The sequence below is a fragment of the Lepidochelys kempii genome, chromosome 2 (assembly GCF_965140285.1).
Source record: "Lepidochelys kempii isolate rLepKem1 chromosome 2, rLepKem1.hap1, whole genome shotgun sequence".
NCBI classification, from domain to species: Eukaryota; Metazoa; Chordata; order Testudines; family Cheloniidae; genus Lepidochelys; species Lepidochelys kempii.
Genome location: NC_136381.1, coordinates 138,549,075 through 138,567,596, shown reverse-complemented (window position 1 = coordinate 138,567,596; position 18,522 = coordinate 138,549,075). Strand labels below are relative to the sequence as shown.

The 18,522-nt window shown below is 42.1% G+C and overlaps 1 protein-coding gene across 7 annotated transcripts in view; it reads left to right on the top strand.

Moving 5' to 3' along the window:
• The window catches only part of TRIO (trio Rho guanine nucleotide exchange factor), a 403,258-nt gene that overhangs the window by 13,842 nt on the left and 370,894 nt on the right, over window positions 1-18,522 (top strand). The window contains exon 2 of one of the 7 annotated variants that reach the window (XM_073332317.2): window positions 1,625-1,766. The exons of the other annotated variants lie outside the window; for them this stretch is intronic. Within the exon in view, the coding sequence (XP_073188418.1) occupies window positions 1,733-1,766 (34 nt within the window). The 5' untranslated portion in view covers window positions 1,625-1,732. The remainder of the gene's footprint in view (window positions 1-1,624; window positions 1,767-18,522) is intronic. 7 annotated transcript variants of the gene reach the window in all.

Below are 18,522 nucleotides of genomic sequence, written 5' to 3'. Positions count from 1 at the left end.
TATTCAGTCCTAATTTGATGGTGTCCATTTTGCAAATTAATTCCAGTTCTGCAGTTTCTCATTGAAGTCTGTTTTTGAAGTTTTTTTTTTGTTGAAGAATTGCTACTTTTTAAAGTCTGTTATTAAGTGTCCACGGAGATTTTTTTTTTAAATAGCGAACTCTCTCTTCTACAATAATATCAACTAATATCCATTAGCCTGGGGAGGGATTTGATACTATTCAACTTACATTATTTCTAACGACACAGGAAAAGACAAAAGTAGGTTGCTGGCAAAGTAGTATGCGTGAGCATCTGCAAAGCTGAATCACTCTAGTTCAGGAAGTATGCTGCTGTTGTGGGAAACTAATCACTTAGTGGGGCGGGGTGGGGGCAAATCTTAACAGCAAAAAACAAACGTAAGTACTTCTAGATTTACACTAGGACTGGGCATTTTTAATTCTCTGGTGCAGTAAAATATCAGGGCAGGTCTATACTACAGTTTTGCCAGCATAGCTTTGTCAGAGATGTGGGGGAAAAAAATCTGATGCTCCTCACATACAGCTGTGCTGGCAAAATCCCCATGTTGACACAGCTTACACTAACAAGAGTCCTTTCATTGGCACAGTTGGTCATTGGGCAAAGTGGATTAATTACACCAGCTAGAGAACTTCTTTTGCTGGTATATGCAGAGTCTCCACTAGGGGGCCTTGCTGGCATATCTGTATTAACAAAGTCTAGACCAGGGGTCTCCAAACTTTTTAAATCGCGCACCCCCAGGGCCAGCTCTGGGGAAGCAAAAAATCCCCAAAAAACAAAAAAAAACTGCCGCCGGCGTGCCACTGAAGACGGAGCAGGGAGAGCCAAGCTGCCACTGGCGTGCTGCCAAAGAATCAAAGGTCCAGGAGTGCTTCTCCTGCCACGCACCCCCACGGATGGTCTTGTGCGCACCCCACTTTGGAGACCACTGGTCTAGACCAGTGGTTCTCAACCTTTTCGGGCTTAGGACCCATTTGTAAATGTCTTTTGTCTGTCATGACTGAATAAATAGTCTGGGGGTAGAGGCCCTGGGGTGGTTTCAGTCGGGTCCTGTCCCCTGAGGGGGGTTGGGTCCTGCCCAGCACTCACCCCACAGTGGCAGCTTCTGTGCTGTGGGGCTGGCTGGGCTTGGCTCTCTGATCTGAGTGTCGCAACTTGCAGAGTTGCAGTGCCTCTCAGGTTTGGCCCCACCCCTCTGGCTGGACCAAATTTGTGAGAGTGGAATTGTGACCTGGCTCATCGGGATGCAGTGCCACTCGCTCAGATTTGTCGTACCCAGACTCCATCGTCATGATGGCTGGGCCAGACCTGAGCAGCACTGGGACCCCAGAGGCTGCAGTGCTGAGAGCAAGGAGGCGAGCCCAGCCAGCCCTGTGGGATGGGAGCTGCCGCACAACCATTTGAAACATATCCTGACCCACAGGTTGAGAAACCCTGATCTAAACTAGCCTTCAGATGAGCTGCCCTGACTTAAGAAGTGCAAGTGCAAGGACTTAAATCAAGAATTATGGCCATACAAATAGTCACAATACACTCTTTTGCCAAGAAGCAACAAACCGTGTTTGTGCCATGTAATTTGATAGAAATGACCATCTCTTAAATTCCAGCTCTTCAACTTGCCTGCCATTGTAGGATATGAGCGGAAGAGAAGCTGGCTAGTTGGGTGAGGAGTGAAGCAAGGGAGCAAACCATGAGTTTGAAGGGAGCAGAAGTGGATGGCTGCTGTCTGCATCCCTGCAGGACTTGAAGGTTTTTTTTAACTGCCAGTTTTTGTTCATAAACTGCAGGCTGTCTCTCAGGGCTTGCAGTTTCATTGCTTCTGCTGCTTCTGTAGTATCCGGTAAGGGCTGTGCTCCTGCCTTCTATCGCTGGTCATTAACAGATCTCTCAGTTTTTGATTTGTAGCTTGCTTTCTAAAGCTTATGCCCTTTTCTGAACACACATCTTTCAGGGTTTTTGGTAGGCAGGAGCTTTCCCAAACTGCATAGATGCTTGCAGAGCTGAGTTCTCTGCCACTTCTGATGATGTTGCTTCTTGCTGTCCTGTGAGAGCTACAGCCACTTGAACGGAGGAGGAGCACCAGCTATTAAATGATGGCATAATAAACACTGAATTGTCACTCACTTACTGCACTAAACAGGCCTGTTAAAATTAGGACTTCTTGCTTCACACTTCATGTCCGAAATACTGTAATAAAGTACTTTGTTAAAGGGTATGTTACAACGGGGGCTTGAATACATTTACACCCATTTACTGCAGTGACAAATAGTAAAGTAACAATCTTCATGTGGGCCAAGGAAAAATGTCCTTCCAGTCTTATTTAATTGTTCTGAAGGCATGTTATACAGTGTGAGGCAATGGAATAGCGAGGAAGAAAGATGAGATTGTTTTGAAGCTAATAGGCGTTCTGTTCAGCACTGTAAAAGTACTTATTGGCACCCCTTGTTAGGTGTTCGGGAGGACGTATTTTAGTGTACTCCCATATTTCAACCAAGTGCTCTGATAACTCTTGTAAATCTATGCAGGGGTCAGGTTAACTGTTTTGGTGTGTTAAGCATGGAGTCAGAGTAAATACACAGAAAATCCAAAAGAGGATTTGTTACACCAATTTGAATAAAGATGTATATTCTGTTAAGCAAAAGCTTCATACACATAGATTTGAAACAGTTTATTCATCGTAAGCTACTAAAAAGAAACAAATATTAGACTGAAAGGGTTTAATAACGTTGGCTGTTAGAATTGTTAATTATCAGCACTAGGATGATAAGAAATTAGCTTACTTTGGGTGCTACTAACAGGAGTGGTAGTGAACAATCTTGTTTTCTTCTGCTAATGTTTGAAAAAACTGGAGCCGATATAGAGGCACGGGAGTTGACCACAGACTGAGTGAAATAACCTATGCTAAGTTTCAGAGGAACAGCCGTGTTAGTCTGTATTCGCAAAAAGAATACTTGTGGCACCTTAGAGACTAACCAATTTTCGTGAGCTGTAGCTCACGAAAGCTCATGCTCAAATAAATTGGTTAGTCTCTAAGGTGCCACAAGTACTCCTTTTCTTTTTGCGAACCTATGCTAATTTACACTTGGCTTCACAAGAACTCTCTGGCAACCATAAGGACTACAAAAGTAATGTTGACTTTAGGTTTTGTAGAAGCTGATGGCAAATGGGAGACCAACACCAGGGCTAATGACTCATTCACCAGGGGCAAGTGCTAAAATGCTTTTTAGACTTAATTATGTCTCAAGCACAACAGTATAAATCTTAAAAAAAGTAAAACAAACAAAAAACAAACCTAGATAAAGTCAATGTAAAACCTAATGAAGGAACCTAAACTCTGCATCTTTAAGACCGCCCTTTCAATGCATGTGCTAAATTAAAGATGCCTTCACATCCACAAGCCTTGACTTCTGCCAAAAAGTGACTTGGTCCTTATAAACTACAAAAATAAACATGATTAATATAAATTAACTTCAGTTCTGACCAGCTGGAGCAAAATCCTTCCTTCACAGAAAGGGAAAATAGCCATCACATTGGAATCTGGAATTTGTTCCGGTGCCTAAGCAAATGCTGACACTCAGAATAAAATGAGGTGACACTATTGGTAGTTAGGGACCCAACTTTCAAGAGATTTATAAAACCCAATACGATAAATTGTACCAAGATGTGAGTCAGTGAAAAATGCAGAATAGAAGTATGCATGGTTATTAGAGAAAAGAAGTACTAAGTTATCTAGTACGTAGTGCTGTCTGTCTGAAGTTACACTGGGCTTCAAATATAGTTCCTGTAGAAGGTAGCATTATGTCTTAACCATCTCCATAATAAATAATGAATAAATGCTTAGGAAACATAAGTGCTGAACATGTTGGGATGTAGAACCTTGTTTATGGAAGGATGATTCCATTTCTTCAGACTGTAAAATGTAGCTGGATTTTGAGATCTCTGCTTGCTAATCAAAAGTGTGACATCAGAGACATGAAATTTAAGTACTTTCATTTATTATTCTTAAATCTATAAAAACAGGCATACCTGCTGTTCAGTGCACCTTAGATAGTCTAAAACCTAACATCACTAAACCTCCAGGAAAACCAGAGTCATCCTTCAAAAGTAATGCATATTAGGTCCCACTTTTCAGTTGCCCATTCAAAAGGTGGCCCATGAGTCATGCTACGAAGGTCAACATTATGATGGCACCAGAAACTCCCATCAGGTATAGGGCCCCATTACACTTTGCACTATACAAACATAAGACTGAATGTGCTTTCTGTGGTTGATGATTTATAAAAAGCCAGGATGCTTGATAGTCAAAGACTTTTGTAGCCTGTAAGGTTTTTGTGCTCTTCGTGCCTTTTTGAGGAAGATATCAGAACTTGGTTTGAATCTTTCAATCAACAATAAACGAATTCTTTCACTTTGTAAGCTTTTTCCAGTGGTGGATTGTCAGCTGATCAGAAGATCCCCCACACCAAAGCTATTCTTTTTAGGTGATAAATCTGAGGAACTATCCTCAGGAGATGGAGAAGGTTTTGGAACAAATTGATAAATCAAACAGCAGTAAGTCACCAGGACCACATGGTAATTCACTCAAGAGTTCTGAAGGAACTCAAATATGAAATTGCAGAACTACTAACTGTGGTATAAAGAAAAGGAGGACTTGTGGTACCTTAGAGACTAACAAATTTATTGGAGCATAAGACTTTCGTGAGCTACAGCTCACTTCATCGGATGTATGTAACCTATTGCCTAAATCAGTCTCTATGCCAGAGGCGATCTAAGCAATTACAGGATAGTAAGCCTAACTTCATTACCAGGCAAATTGGTTGAAATTGTAGTAAAGAACAAAATCATCCTCAACTTATCATATTCATCTACGTACCTGATGAAGAGTCAACATGACTTTTACAAGGGGAAATTTTGCCTCACCAATCTACTAGCATTCTTTGAGGGAGTCAAAAACCATGTGGACAAAGTGATCTAGTGGATATAGTGTACTTAGACTTTCAGAAAACTTTTGACAAGGTCCCTTCCCAAAGACTCTCAAGCAAAGTAGGCAGTCATGGAGTAAGAGGTAATGTCCTCTCATGGATCGGTAACTGGTTAAAGGAAAGAAAACAAAGGGTAGGAATAAATTACCTGTTTTCACAATGGAGAGATGTAAATAGAGAGGTTCCCCAAGAATCTGTTCAACGTATTCAGAAATTATCTGGAGAAAGGGTAAACAATGAGGTGGCAAAACTTGCAGACTAGCTGAGTCCAAAGCTAATTGCAAAGAGTTATAAAGGGATCTCTCAAAATTGGGTGACGGGGCAACCAAATGGCAGATGAAATTTAGTGTTGATAAGTGCAAAGTAATGCACCTTGGAAAAAAGAATCCTAAGCATACATACAGACAAAATGATGGGATCTAAATTATTAGCTGTTACCAACTTCGAGAAGTATGTGGCACTGGCCACTATCAGAGACAGGATGCTAGGCTAGGTGGACTATTGATGGTCTGACCCAGTATGGGCATTCTTAAATCCTTATCATAGCTAATCCTTCTTAGTCACTTGGGCACATTGAGAAGTTGTGCTGCAGTTACACAGATGAAAGAAGGGAAGTGTTCACAACAGTAAAAAGTCGAATCAGTTTACAAAATGAAAAGGAGAAAGCTACAAGTCTAATTTTTACTGTACTTCTAACTTGTATTTTTTGGTAACGTCCTCTATGCCCTTTTAAATTTAATTCCCCCTCAAGTTTCTATTAGACCACTTTATCAGGTAAAGATCCATCATGTAAATTACAGAGGAAACTGTCAAATGATATTTAAATGGTTTAGGTTGAAGATGGCACTAGGAAGTCTGGCAGTGTGGTCAGGTTGGATAGTAACCCTTCTATTTTGTGTCACTATGTAAAGGGTTGGGTTAATCCTTGTTTCAGTTAGGGGATGGGGTAGCATTCATAATTCATTCATGATAAATGTAAAAAGCCCATTAAGATATTTTATACAACCAGGTAACTGAAACAATGAGTACCACCCAAAATGCAGGCATATGGCAAGGCTTGAGGAGAAGCTGAACCATGTGGCCCAAGGGATTTCCCTGAGGACTGATACAGCAAACACAGAGACAAGGGCATTGACTGGCGGAAATGAAGCACCATAGTCATGGAAGAACTGGTAGCCTGTCTGCGGTAAAAGCTGCGCCTCTAGGCACTGTGTTGGTTAAAAGAAGTTAGGAGCTGAGCAAAAACCCCTCTTCTGTTAGATTCCTCCTGTGTTCAGGGAAATAGGACTTCTTGCTTTCTCTGTAAATAGGATTGGATTGAATACATGACTTGCATCGGATTCTCTTCCTAAAGGAAACAGCCTGCAGGGCCCTAAACTTTGGCTAATTACTCAGGTCAAAAAGGGGTAACAGTAGTCAAACCTGACCCATGTATCCAGAAAATTGCCTCACATAGAAAAATTAGTACTCAGTTGTGGACACTCCATCTTCAGCTTCCACTAAGAGCAAGTGTCTGGGAACAGTTAATAATTTGTGCTTGAGTATCCTGGAGGAAAAAAGAAATGTAGATGACTGGCTAGAAAAAAATTAATAAAATAGATCTGGAAGCCTATTTAGGGTGTCAGTAAAGACCAGTGGTTCTCAACCTATTTATCATTGTGGGCTACATATGTGGTCCACAAAGTGTTTACCTGGGCCACAGGTTGAGAACCACAGTGCCTCCAACCTAAACTTCCACACAAACCCCTATGCCCAGCTTGTTCTGCTCCTGGCCCCACTCTGTGGAGGGTTCTCTGGGTGGAGAGCCAGCTGGGGAGCAGGGACCCTGACCTGGACCCCACCATGTGGGGTTGATGGGGCAGCCAGCACCTGGATCCCGCCAGGTAGCAGTCTGAGCCCACCGGGCAGCAGCCGGCAGCCCCAACCATGAGCCCATGGCCTTTAGTACACAGCTGAGCTGGGCTGCAGTGTGTGCTAATTGGGTTGCAGGTTGAGAACTGCTGGTAAAGACTCCTACTACTGGCTCTTTCCCAAGTTAAGTAGAGATCAAAATTAAGAGGGTGTTACATATGTTACTGGGATTCTTTATATATGTAAATTATCTCTCTCTCTCTCGTGTGTGTGTGTGTGTGTGTGTGTGTGTGTGTGTGTGTGTGTAAAAAGAAAAGGAGTACTTGTGGCACCTTAGAGACTAACAAATGTATTTGAGCATAAGCTTTCGTGAGCTTCACGATGAAGTGAGCTGTAGCTCACAAAAGCTTATGCTCAAATACATTTGTTAGTCTCTAAGTGCCACAAGTACTCCTTTTCTTTTTGCGAATACAGACTAACACGGCTGCTACTCTGAAACCGTGTGTGTGAGTTTTGTCCTCTGACTTGCTTTATATACCAGTTCAGAAGCAATCCAGGCACCTTGGTTAAGTTGAGGGTGGGGTGGGAAAACAAACTAAGGTTGAAGTAGTGTAAAATTGAAAGGACCATAAGAGAATCTGCTGCATGTGCAAGCACTAGTTAAGAAGCGGTTTAATCCTAGCCAAGATAGTTTGTTATGCTGCATGCTTTTGAAAAGGACACTTCCTCTCCATTTGTAACAGGCAGCATTGCACAACTTTTTGTTAAAAGTTGGAAGCTGACAGCGAAACAAGAATAGAATTAAGATTTTTCCAGCCTGATTTCTAGCAAACCAGGTTAAAGTAAATCATTGTAGACTTGCAGTCACTGGCTCCCAGTGAAGAGCTTTTCTTCGCATTTTACTATTCTGGCTGCTCCTCTTGCTGAAGAAAAAATTGCTTGATATGGCTGGGATCTTTTTGAAAATAATGTTTTGTCAACAAAGTGATATTTGTCAGTAATTCTGGAAATCTTCAACATGGATATATACTAAATGCACAGCAAAACTTCACTTAAAGGCACTCTTCAAACAAAGGAAAACTTACCAGCTTATTCCCTTTGTTTGTTTCATATATAAGGGCAATTTCAGATTGAAATCTCAAGTCACTTGCTTTTTTGCTTTAGGCAGTTCACACCTATAGTGAAAGATTATTGTAGTTGGAGAAGTAGTTAAGTACAACCTCACAGATTGAGCAAACCATCTGAGAGGGGAGTCAGTCCTGAAATTGTTAGAAATTTGTTCATTAAAAGTGACTAGAAGAAAATATTTGCTTAAACAAATGTGAGGCAAGTTTTTAAATAGCTTGAAACTTAAATGTTTTTGAGAATTCTAGCCAATAAGTGTCTTGGGATGGAGGGTGGGATTTCCTGTTCTGTGATTTCTTGTATAGCATTGAGTGTCTGTTGCTTATCATGGAGCAGTTGATGTTAAAGACCAGTGTCTAATTTGTTGCTCCTCAGAGAGCTTACATCATGGCTGAATGCTGTTATCTTGCTCTGTTTTCTTGACTGTCTGCTGGAAGCTTTTGAAAACGGTTTCTGTGCTCCTGCAGTGTTGCCCAAACAAACCTTGCATGTTACTTTTGTTGCTAAATATAGCAACGGTTCCCAGTTCCAATTTGAAGTTCGAGTGGCGTCCTGCATGGGTCATAGAAAACAGAAGAGTATACGTGCAGTTTAGCCTGTAAAACGTTCTATTTAAAGCTCTTCATTATAAGCAGTATGCAAGTAGTGATGCCTGTACATTCCATTATAAGACCCATTTTTTATTTGCTTATAACTTAGCCCTAAGGGTTACAGTGAGGCAAAAAAAAAAATCCATGCTAGTTTTCTGCCTCAAGCTGATTTGATTTTGAATGATTCAGCTAAAATAGTTCAGCCTTTAAAGGGAATGAGGTTTAAGAAAAATACATTTTGCCCATACTGAGTTTCTTTTCAGGGATGTACCTTTAGGTGAGGTGCTTCTTTTCTTTTTTTTGGTCAAGCCATAAGCCTCTAAAAATTTTCATCTTTACATATATTCTAGACTAGTTGGAGTTTGCCAGCTAAATTAATCCTGTGTGTGTGTGTGTCCGTCCCTCCCATCTCCACTGAGCATACGCCAGGCTGGGGCTATAAGGGCTGAGCAGAACCTCTCTTGCAAATGCAGCTCAGAGACACTATGGCACTGTACACAGGAACTGAGAGGTAATACCCCAGGAGCAGTCTCTGGTGCTCTGTGTTGCTTCTGCTCCCCCAGCCCCCCAGCAGTGAAGAGGAGGAAGCAGCGTGAGTGCAATACAGAGGGGTGAAATGATGAGGTGGGGAAGTAGGAGGAGGGTACAAGGGCATGGGGAGGAAAAAGGAGGGACCAGGGTCAGGATTTGCAGTGGGTAAGAATAAGAGCAGAAAGGGATGGAGATGGGAGTGGGGTGAGATGCAGAAGGGTCTCTGACCTGTAAATCATAATCATACTCTACTACAGAACCTGGGCTTAAACACATTATTCCCGAGTGTTAGCAAACTTTGATTGTTCGACAGGTAGCTAACCTGTTGGCTAGGTGGCTCATCCCTGTCTAGTGGAGGTCAGTGAAAGTTAGCTTTCTCCTGCAACGACTTTGTTAGCTCAAGTGGTAGAGGACTGCGTGGATGTAAAGGTCCCTGCTAATAAAACCATGTCAGGGTACTGTGGGTCTACATGATGAAATACTTGTTTTGTACGCCTCTATTTTTACACAATTGGCAACGGGCTTTGTTGCAAGGATAAGTTCCTGGGTTAGTGGTTCTGTTGTGTGGTATGCCCGTTGCCCATTGCCGTTGCCCATTGCCAAAGCCCGTTGCCAGTTGTGCCCACATATCTATTCAGGGGACACCATCACAGGGCCTAATAACATCAGCCACACTATCAGAGGCTCGTTCACCTGCACATCCACCAATGTGATATATGCCATCATGTGCCAGCAATGCCCCTCTGCCATGTACATTGGTCAAACTGGACAGTCTCTACGTAAAAGAATAAATGGACACAAATCAGATGTCAAGAATTATAACATTCATAAACCAGTCGGAGAACACTTCAATCTCTCTGGTCACGCAATTACAGACATGAAGGTCGCTATCTTAAAACAAAAAAACTTCAAATCCAGACTCCAGCGAGAAACTGCTGAATTGGAATTCATTTGCAAATTGGATACTATTAATTTAGGCTTAAATAGAGACTGGGAGTGGCTAAGTCATTATGCAAGGTAGCCTGTTTCCTCTTGTTTTTCCCTACCCCCCCCCCCCCCCCCCCCAGATGTTCTGGTTTAACTTGGATTTAAACTTGAAGAGTGGTCAGTTTGGATGAGCTATTACCAGCAGGAGAGTGAGTTTGTGTGTGTATGGGGGTGGGGGGGATGTGAGAAAACCTGGATTTATGCAGGAAATAGCCCAACTTGATTGTCATGCACATTGTGTAAAGAGTTGTCACTTTGGATGGGCTATCACCAGCAGGAGAGTGAATTTGTGTGTGGGGGGGGGGGTGGAGGGTGAGAAAACCTGGATTTGTGCTGGAAATGGCCCACCTGATGATCACTTTAGATAAGCTATTACCAGCAGGACAGTGGGGTGGGAGGAGGTATTGTTTCATATTCTCTGTGTATATGTAAAGTCTGCTGCAGTCTCCACGATATGCATCTGATGAAGTGAGCTGTAGCTCACGAAAGCTTATGCTCTAATAAATTGGTTAGTCTCTAAGGTGCCACAAGTACTCCTTTTCTTTTTATAAATAACTGCCTTCTCTACACAACCCTGATTCATCTCTAGAGCAGGTCTGGTCTGTGCTCTGAAGGAAGTGTGTGTGTGTGTGGTGGTGGTGGGGGGGAGGGCTGCGGAAAAAAAATTACGTGGTCACATAGGAAAGACTACATCATGCATAGGCACAAAGGTAGTAGGGGTGTATGTGAAATAACGTTACACAGGCAACCTTAATGTTGGTGTTGGCTAACTTGAGTGCTTTAAACCTTTGAAACCTTAATGTTCTTTCAAGATAATTTTTTGGATGTATTTGAATACTAAACCTGCTGTACACAAACATGGTCTTGTAGCTTAATGTCAGTGGAATGTAATACACATTTGGACTTGAATATTTTTAAAAAAGTAACCTAAATGATAAATGACAATACTTTCATGGAAACACAAGGAATATGTAGTGAAATATATGATTGTGTTGAGCTGAACTGAGGCCTGCATTTTCTTTCTATGTGAAATGGGGAAAACTCCATCTCACATAAGTGTTGTGAATGTGAAGTCATTAACGCTTATGAAGCATTTGAATATGATCACGAATGGTCAGACATTAAAATGGCATACTAGAAATATGCTCTATAATGGATATTCAAACCACTGAGTTTCAACAAACTAACATGACATCACTTGTACAGCACAATATAAAACATTTGAGAAGAATGGCCTGGTGCTGTGTAATTGAAATTATTGAACACAAAGCTAGGGTTGGTGTCCATTTGAACATCAAGGTCAGGTAAAATTGATGTTGGGGAAATAAAATAAATCCTTCATAGGAGAGTTAATTGTATAGAAAACTGACTTGCATGAAAATGACATGTTTCAGCAGTGTGTAGCAGGAACACACAAATGCACCCAAACCTGCGTGTGTTTTCCTTGTTGATAGCCAGGACACAAGGCCAGGAGAAATTGTAATTTGCTTTCTACTGTGGGGTACCTCATACTGTAGTTAAAGTAATAGGCTAATTGAATTTATTTACTTAAAAGCCAGAGTGTGATGACTGCTTCCACAGAAGGGAGCGGAGACACTTCTGCTGTTCTGCACCACCGAGGGAGGAAGACGTGACTGCCTTCCCTCACTCAGTTTATTTGCTTCTGGTGGAATTCTGTGCCACTGCGTGTGCACAGAATTCATGTTCCGCACTGAGTTCTTTGCTTCCCTGCAGAAAAATTACTTTCTGACAGGGAAGCTGGAAGAACAGTCACACACCACTCCCTAGCAGTGCAGGTACAATGTTTCAGGCACCCAGAGTAGCCAGTGGAGAGGTAAATCACTGCAGGTTTGGGGGCATCCCAGCCAGTGGCTCCTACCCTGAAACGGGATCAGCTGCTAGTCCTGGCTGGGTTTGAGGTAGGAGAGGATGGGACTTCCTCTTCCTCTGTGAGGAGTGGCTGGGGCTGTGTCAGACCCATCCCCAGAAACCTCCCCCAGCTGCAGGAAGCTCAGCCTCCTCCCCTGCTTCCTGCCCCCATCACTCCTCAGCTGTAGGGGGAGGGGTCAATGTATGGGAGCTGCTCCCCCATCCATCCAACCCCTGTGCATCTGGACCTCCTATACCCAGACACCCCTGCCAAGCCTCACCTGGTACATCCAGAACCCCCCTAGCCCCCCATACCTGAACCCCACGCCAATGAATCTCAACCCTCTGCATCTGGAGTCCCCCTGTACCCAGACCCTCTGCCTCTGGACTCCCACCCCTGCACCCAGACCACCCTGCACTGAGCTCCCTACACTCAAATTCCCACCCTGATGCCTCACCCTCTGCCACCCTGAGCCCCCACATCCAGACCCCCATTGCCACTGACCACCAAGTAGTTGCACCCAGATCTCTCCGCTGAGCCTCAACAGCCTTCACCTGGAACCCCCCATAAGAAGCCTCTGTGCATCCAGATCCTCCTCCCATCTAGAGTTTCTCCCCCCACCCCCCAACTCTGCTGCCTGCACCCAGATTGTCCTACGCAGAATCCTCTCACCCCACACCTTGATCCCGTCCACACTTGGATCCTGTCTGGTTGAGCCTACCTGTCCCACACTTGGTGCACCTGGCACAGAGGGTTAGGGCTCCAGGGTATTTCTGGGGGCAGGCCTAGGCCTTATGCTGTGTCAGGGTCAGGTGCAGCCTCACTGCTGAGTCCGTGTCCTGGGGTTGGGGGGTGAGGGGGACTGCAGGGTGATCTTTCACCTTCATGCAGCTCGTGGCCTTTGCTCCCCACTGTCATGCTGGAGCCTCTGCATTTATTTATTGACAAATAAAACTTCCAGAATCTTGAAGAATTTAAAAATATTATGCGCAGAATTTTAATTTTTTTGGCACAGAATGCCCTCAGAAGTATTTATTGTCCTGGATATAACTTCAAGTCCTACCTTCATTTTGTTTCTTGGGATGCAGGAAGTATGTTATAAATTATTCAGGACAAGGGGCTATTTTCTCTTTTGACAGAAGCACCATGGACTTCTGTAGCAGTAGGCTTAAGTCTTTATGGTAATGAATAAAGGTGTCCCTCTATTACATAAATATTTCAACTGTTTTCTCTTTAAAGAAAAATAAGGATTTGTTTAGAATTTATACATTGTGTCTTTCACCTTCTGACTGTACGTGGCAGGCATTTGGCAGGAAGAGAAGGTGACATTTCCATCTGACCCCACAGGCATCATTCTGCTCAATGAACCATCCAACTATAAGAATAGAATCATGATTGGCTTCCACAGAAGTTAATCAGGCAGCTTTTCAACTTGTCTAAACCAATGGCATGATATAACAGCTATATCGATACTTCAGAAGAACCAGTGGAATCTTGGAATGACAAAATGGGGAACACAAGACCATCTGGTTAAGCTATCAGTTTTTGTTTTTGTTTTTTAAAGAGGCAGCCAGCAGGTTACCACTGGACTTTGCCAAATTGGTGCTCGTAACATACAGAAAAAGAATGCCTAAAACTTACAGGTAGAAAAGTCACTTTGGTGTAATTATGCTTGCACTAATAACTGATCAGCAGTATAAACTTAAAGCTTTGACTGTGTGATTTGGTTACAAAGCAGTAATATTTCTTCCCTCTGTAAGAAGTGACCTTGTTGTTCATTACGATTGAACAACATTAGTCCTAGCAATTCTGAATTTAATTCTGAATGTCTTAGGCCTGAAAGTTTAAACTTAAAGGTATCTGAATAAGAGTGTCATGAAGTGATTTTGTGTGTACTTTTCCCAGTTTGATTATAATGGGGAAAGTTTATTTGTGTGTTCTAAACCTGCTCTTCTTATGTTTTTATGTGTCTTAAAAAATATTTTGGTCCAGTAAGGCAAAGTATGTTTAAATTTCTTTTATTCTGTACTCTAGAGAAGGTAGCGATCCTGCAGGTTTCCTTGCTGCCTAGCCCTGAGGAAGAAATATTAATGGTTGCCTTAAAAAGAAAAAGGAAAACATTAAAACTAACAGAAGTGGCAGGTTCTGTAAGTCTACTTGGTAGAACTATAGGCCTGTCCCTGAAAGGAGGAGAGCTCCTCAAAAGCCTGTGGGTTTTTTGTTGTGAATTACGATCACCAAAAAATGAAAGATGGCGTCAATTTATTGAGCACTGTTAAGGTATATATTCTTAGTGCTGATGAAGATAGCACATAACAGTATCTTACACAGAGTAAATCACTCTTTCAAATGCGGGGAATTGAAGTGCCTGGGATTCAAGTGATTTGCTCAGGATACACCAATCAAGTCATCCATGATTGATCTTTGCACTGCAATCCAGGCCTCTTCATGGAGTAGTGTGTCATACTATCTGAACTATGTTTTCTCCCTTAAAGCAGATACTTCACTTGGCCATTGCGAAGAGAAACAATGTAAGGAATTTGTTCATGTTATCAATACCACTTCAGAGGCCTGAACTTTCCGTTTTAAATGGGTTGTTCAGAAAAGCAACCAATACACAATAGATTACTTTTAGTCCTCTAGATTCACTTTCTCTTTCTCTCAGCTGGAAGACTAAAACTAGACTGGCTATCCATTTCCCGACCTGCTGCATTAGGATAATACTACCATCAGGTTTCCCCACACTGGAGTTGAAAGTTGTTTTTTTAACTATGCAAGGCCATCTGTTCATATCGCAGATAAAGCCCTTAATTTTCAAATTACTAAATTTCAGGGCAAAATTAAATGGATAGCCACTATTAAGTTGTTCAGTTAGCTCTCTTGGAGTTAGCTCAGCTTACAGTACTTGTGATCAACTGGGAGCTATTTCAGCTTTTTTGGTCAAAGTCTAACAAGAATTTAAAAATAAAAATAGTGGTGCACACCTCGCCATTAACAGGAAAAACCCAACTTAAAACGACTTAAACTACATCCCTGCTGATATCACTGCTTTTTGCAGCTGAAGAAGATGCTAATATCACTTTCCCTTACAAACCTAATTTTGACTAAACGTGTTAAATTGCTGCCTCTCAACGCACTGTGGGAGCAGAAAACTGACTAGGAGCACCCAATATAATGAGTGATTAAGTCTTTAGGATTTCATGTCCCCATTTAACAGAAAGCAAAGTTAAACAAACTGCAAAGTGTTGTCCGAAGGGAAACTTGGAGGAATGAGGCAGAATTTTTTTTAATAACAGGATGACTATGGCTGAGCGTATCTAACATGAGACTGTTGTTTTAGAATGTGATCTGCAAAGCTTTTTTTTTCCCCTCTGTCTCACGCTAAAAAAGATAATAAACTTGAATGCAGTATTCTTCTCTCAAGAACGAATGTTCTTACAGCTGCAAACTGGTAAGTTGAACTTCTCCTCAAGCAGAGTTCCTTCATGCTAAATGACAATGTCAGATACAGGGATTTCTTGTTAAATAAAGGCTGGAGAATAGGATTGAGAGTTATCACTTGTACTCAGTGTTTCAGCTTGTGCTGTCTTCCCTTTCTATAGATTCAGTTTCACTTAAGTTAAAAGTATTCTGAAATGAAGAGAGCCTTGTAAAACTTGCTTTTGTAAAGCCTAGTGAAGAAAACAAATCTACTTTCACACACAATTGTTGCATGGGCCTTATGAGAATTGGTATGCAGATGAGTGACTTGAGTTCTTATCCTGATGCTGTTGTCAGCAACTTTTATTATTTTTAGTGGGGCCCCTACACTTTGAGTGTAGGAGTATAAGATTTAATACAGAGCTTTCTGTACTGGGCTGTGAGCCTAGCTATAAAGCAGGATCTTAAGGTAGCGACATTAATGGGCAGCTCGGCCTTCTCTGAGGATTCTGTGAAGGATCTGTCTGCTGTGGAATGGCCACTTTTCTACTATGGTATTTATTGAGCCCACACTGGGCTTCTTGTGTGGTACAGGTAGCTGTTTCTGTCAAACTCTGAGACCATGTCTACACCACAAACCACTATCAACACCAGTTATATCTGTGTACACCCACTGCAGTTTGTATATCACTCAGAGGCGTGCATATTTGGCTGCTTGTGTCAGCTCTGCGTGTGCTCACCAGGAGTGCTTGCATTGATGCAAGTGACATGCACCACAGGTAGGTATCCCAGTGTGCCACTTGCCACCATCTGGCACAGTGCCTGATGGAATCTTTTTCCTAAGTCTTGACGAGGTGAAGTGAGTTGACAGGGATCTCTGGGAGCTAGGAGTCAAATTCCCAACATGCAACTTGCTCCCATAATGGATGACATAAGGTTTCCAGAGTATGTGGCTGCCTTTCTTAGCTCATGCTTTTGATGCTCTTTATTCCAAACTAGTTCTGACCTAGAACTAGAGTTTTTATTAGATGGGGTCAAAATGTTGGTTGAAGTTAAGTGAAAGGAGAAAAGCATTAACCTGAGTTTCTTCCTTCGCTTCTAGTTGCTGTCACTGTGAATATACTATATGGTGTTAGCTGACGGGCACAAATGTGGTGGGGATCTGATTTGTACTGTTCTACCCCAGGAATAGAACACAAATCAGAGGTTCCTGAATTCATGTTCTTCAGATATCACTCATGACTCTGACAGTAGGCTCAGATCTTATGCTGCACTACAGCATGTCATTTAAGTTTGTTTGTTTGTTTTTTTTGTTTTTTTACTGTGGCACTTGTAACTAGCCTCTATTTAACATTTTAAAGATTGGGTGATTTCAATTCCATTTTAAATAACAAAAAGTGCAGAGATTATGCAAACTATCTGGCTCCAATAACCTTTTATAGGTGCATACTGTCAAGATCATCTTGCTTACGCTTATCAGGTACTTTCTGCATATCATCTTCACTTAAAATAAACGGATAACACTTTTTGTTCGATATCCCTATTTCTGTTGTGCTGGAGTGTATTGGAGTGTAGTTTTTCATTTCCAAATCTTGTACTTTATATAACATGCTAAATGTGATTACAAAGGCATGGTACTATCTCAACAGTAGGTGAAGTATTGAATGTAACCAGTTGGTCAAATTGTCATATTAGTGTTAGTGCTTTTGTTGAACAAAGCTTTTCAAAAACCCTGAAGCAGAGGTTTCCAGACTAGTCTGAACCAGTGGTTGTCTACTAGCTGATTGGTCACTTGGCAGTGGCTCCTCACTTCCACTGTCAAAATAATAATAAGATAGCGAAATGTTCACTATCTCATTAACATTACTTCAAACTTCAAAAATTGCTTTTGTCAAAGGGATGCTATATAATGGTAAATGGGAGTGGAGGTTGGCTGCTTGATTTCAAATGGAAGGGTAGGGAAGACAAGATCCGATGAGTGAGCTGTAGCTCACGAAAGCTCATGCTCAAATAAATTGGTTAGTCTCTAAGGTGCCACAAGTACTCCTTTTCTTTTTGCGAATACAGACTAACACGGCTGTTACTCTGAAAAAAGATCCATATTGACTCAAATGGAAAAGTTTGAGAAGACAAGTTAATTAAAACATGCAGGAGCTTCCTGGTCACAGTAAGATCGTTGGGAATGGTTAAGACTAGATGTGCGTAGATAAGTGATCCTTAAAGAAAGGTTACCACAGAGTTTTGAAGAACAGGAATGTGACTGCCACTCAGTCTGAGTTAGAAATGAGAGAAAAAACAAATGAACTAATGCTGGAGCAGTGTCCACCATGGCTTTCAAGTGCAAAGCATGGGAAGCAGATGAAATAACTCTGGTCACATCAGCTTTAGATGGATGAAATTTTGATATCTTAAAATGGTTTATGCAGGCTGGCTTCAGAGTGTTGGTAGTCAGGAGCAGCCCTAACAGTTTCGACAGTCAGGCTGGAAGAAATTTTCAGTACGAGCTCCCCTCTCCCCCACCCCCAAGTGGCTGAGCAGCAAAAAAAAAAAAACCACATAGCTGGCCAATCAGTGTGGGGCAACCCTCTGCCTCCCCCCCACCCATACTGAGCGACACAGCAATATCGCACGCCCTGGAAGCTGGTGCTCAGGGTGATCGCTGTGCTCATCTGACCCTAGAACCAGCTCTGGTAGTAAGATATTTAAGCAAGCTAAGCTTGAACACATTAAGTGTATCTGAAGATGACTGCAGATGGTTTAGTGTTTGTCTTCACCTGGGAGAGGCTGCATTGATGGTTTATTACAAACTGAAGCAACAGTGTGGCATGCAAATTGGGTTATTACCTCTCTTCTTAAGACAAACAGCTACACTTCTGTCTGTCCAAACTAAATCCTTGGCCTGACTGACACATCCTCAGGGATGTCTGGCCATGAGCTCCCTGTTTTCCCTCCTGTGTTCCTCTTCCTTTTCCCAGCTCTACCACTTCCTACCTCGCTTTTCACATTCCAGCCATATTTAAGTACTGACTGATTTCACTTCTCTCTCAATTATTTTTGGAAGTGCTAAAGTCTGGTGCAAGAACTTACTGGGCTGTTGCCAGTTGTAAATGCACCTTAAACTGACCAACTGTTTGGCAGGTTTATTGAGT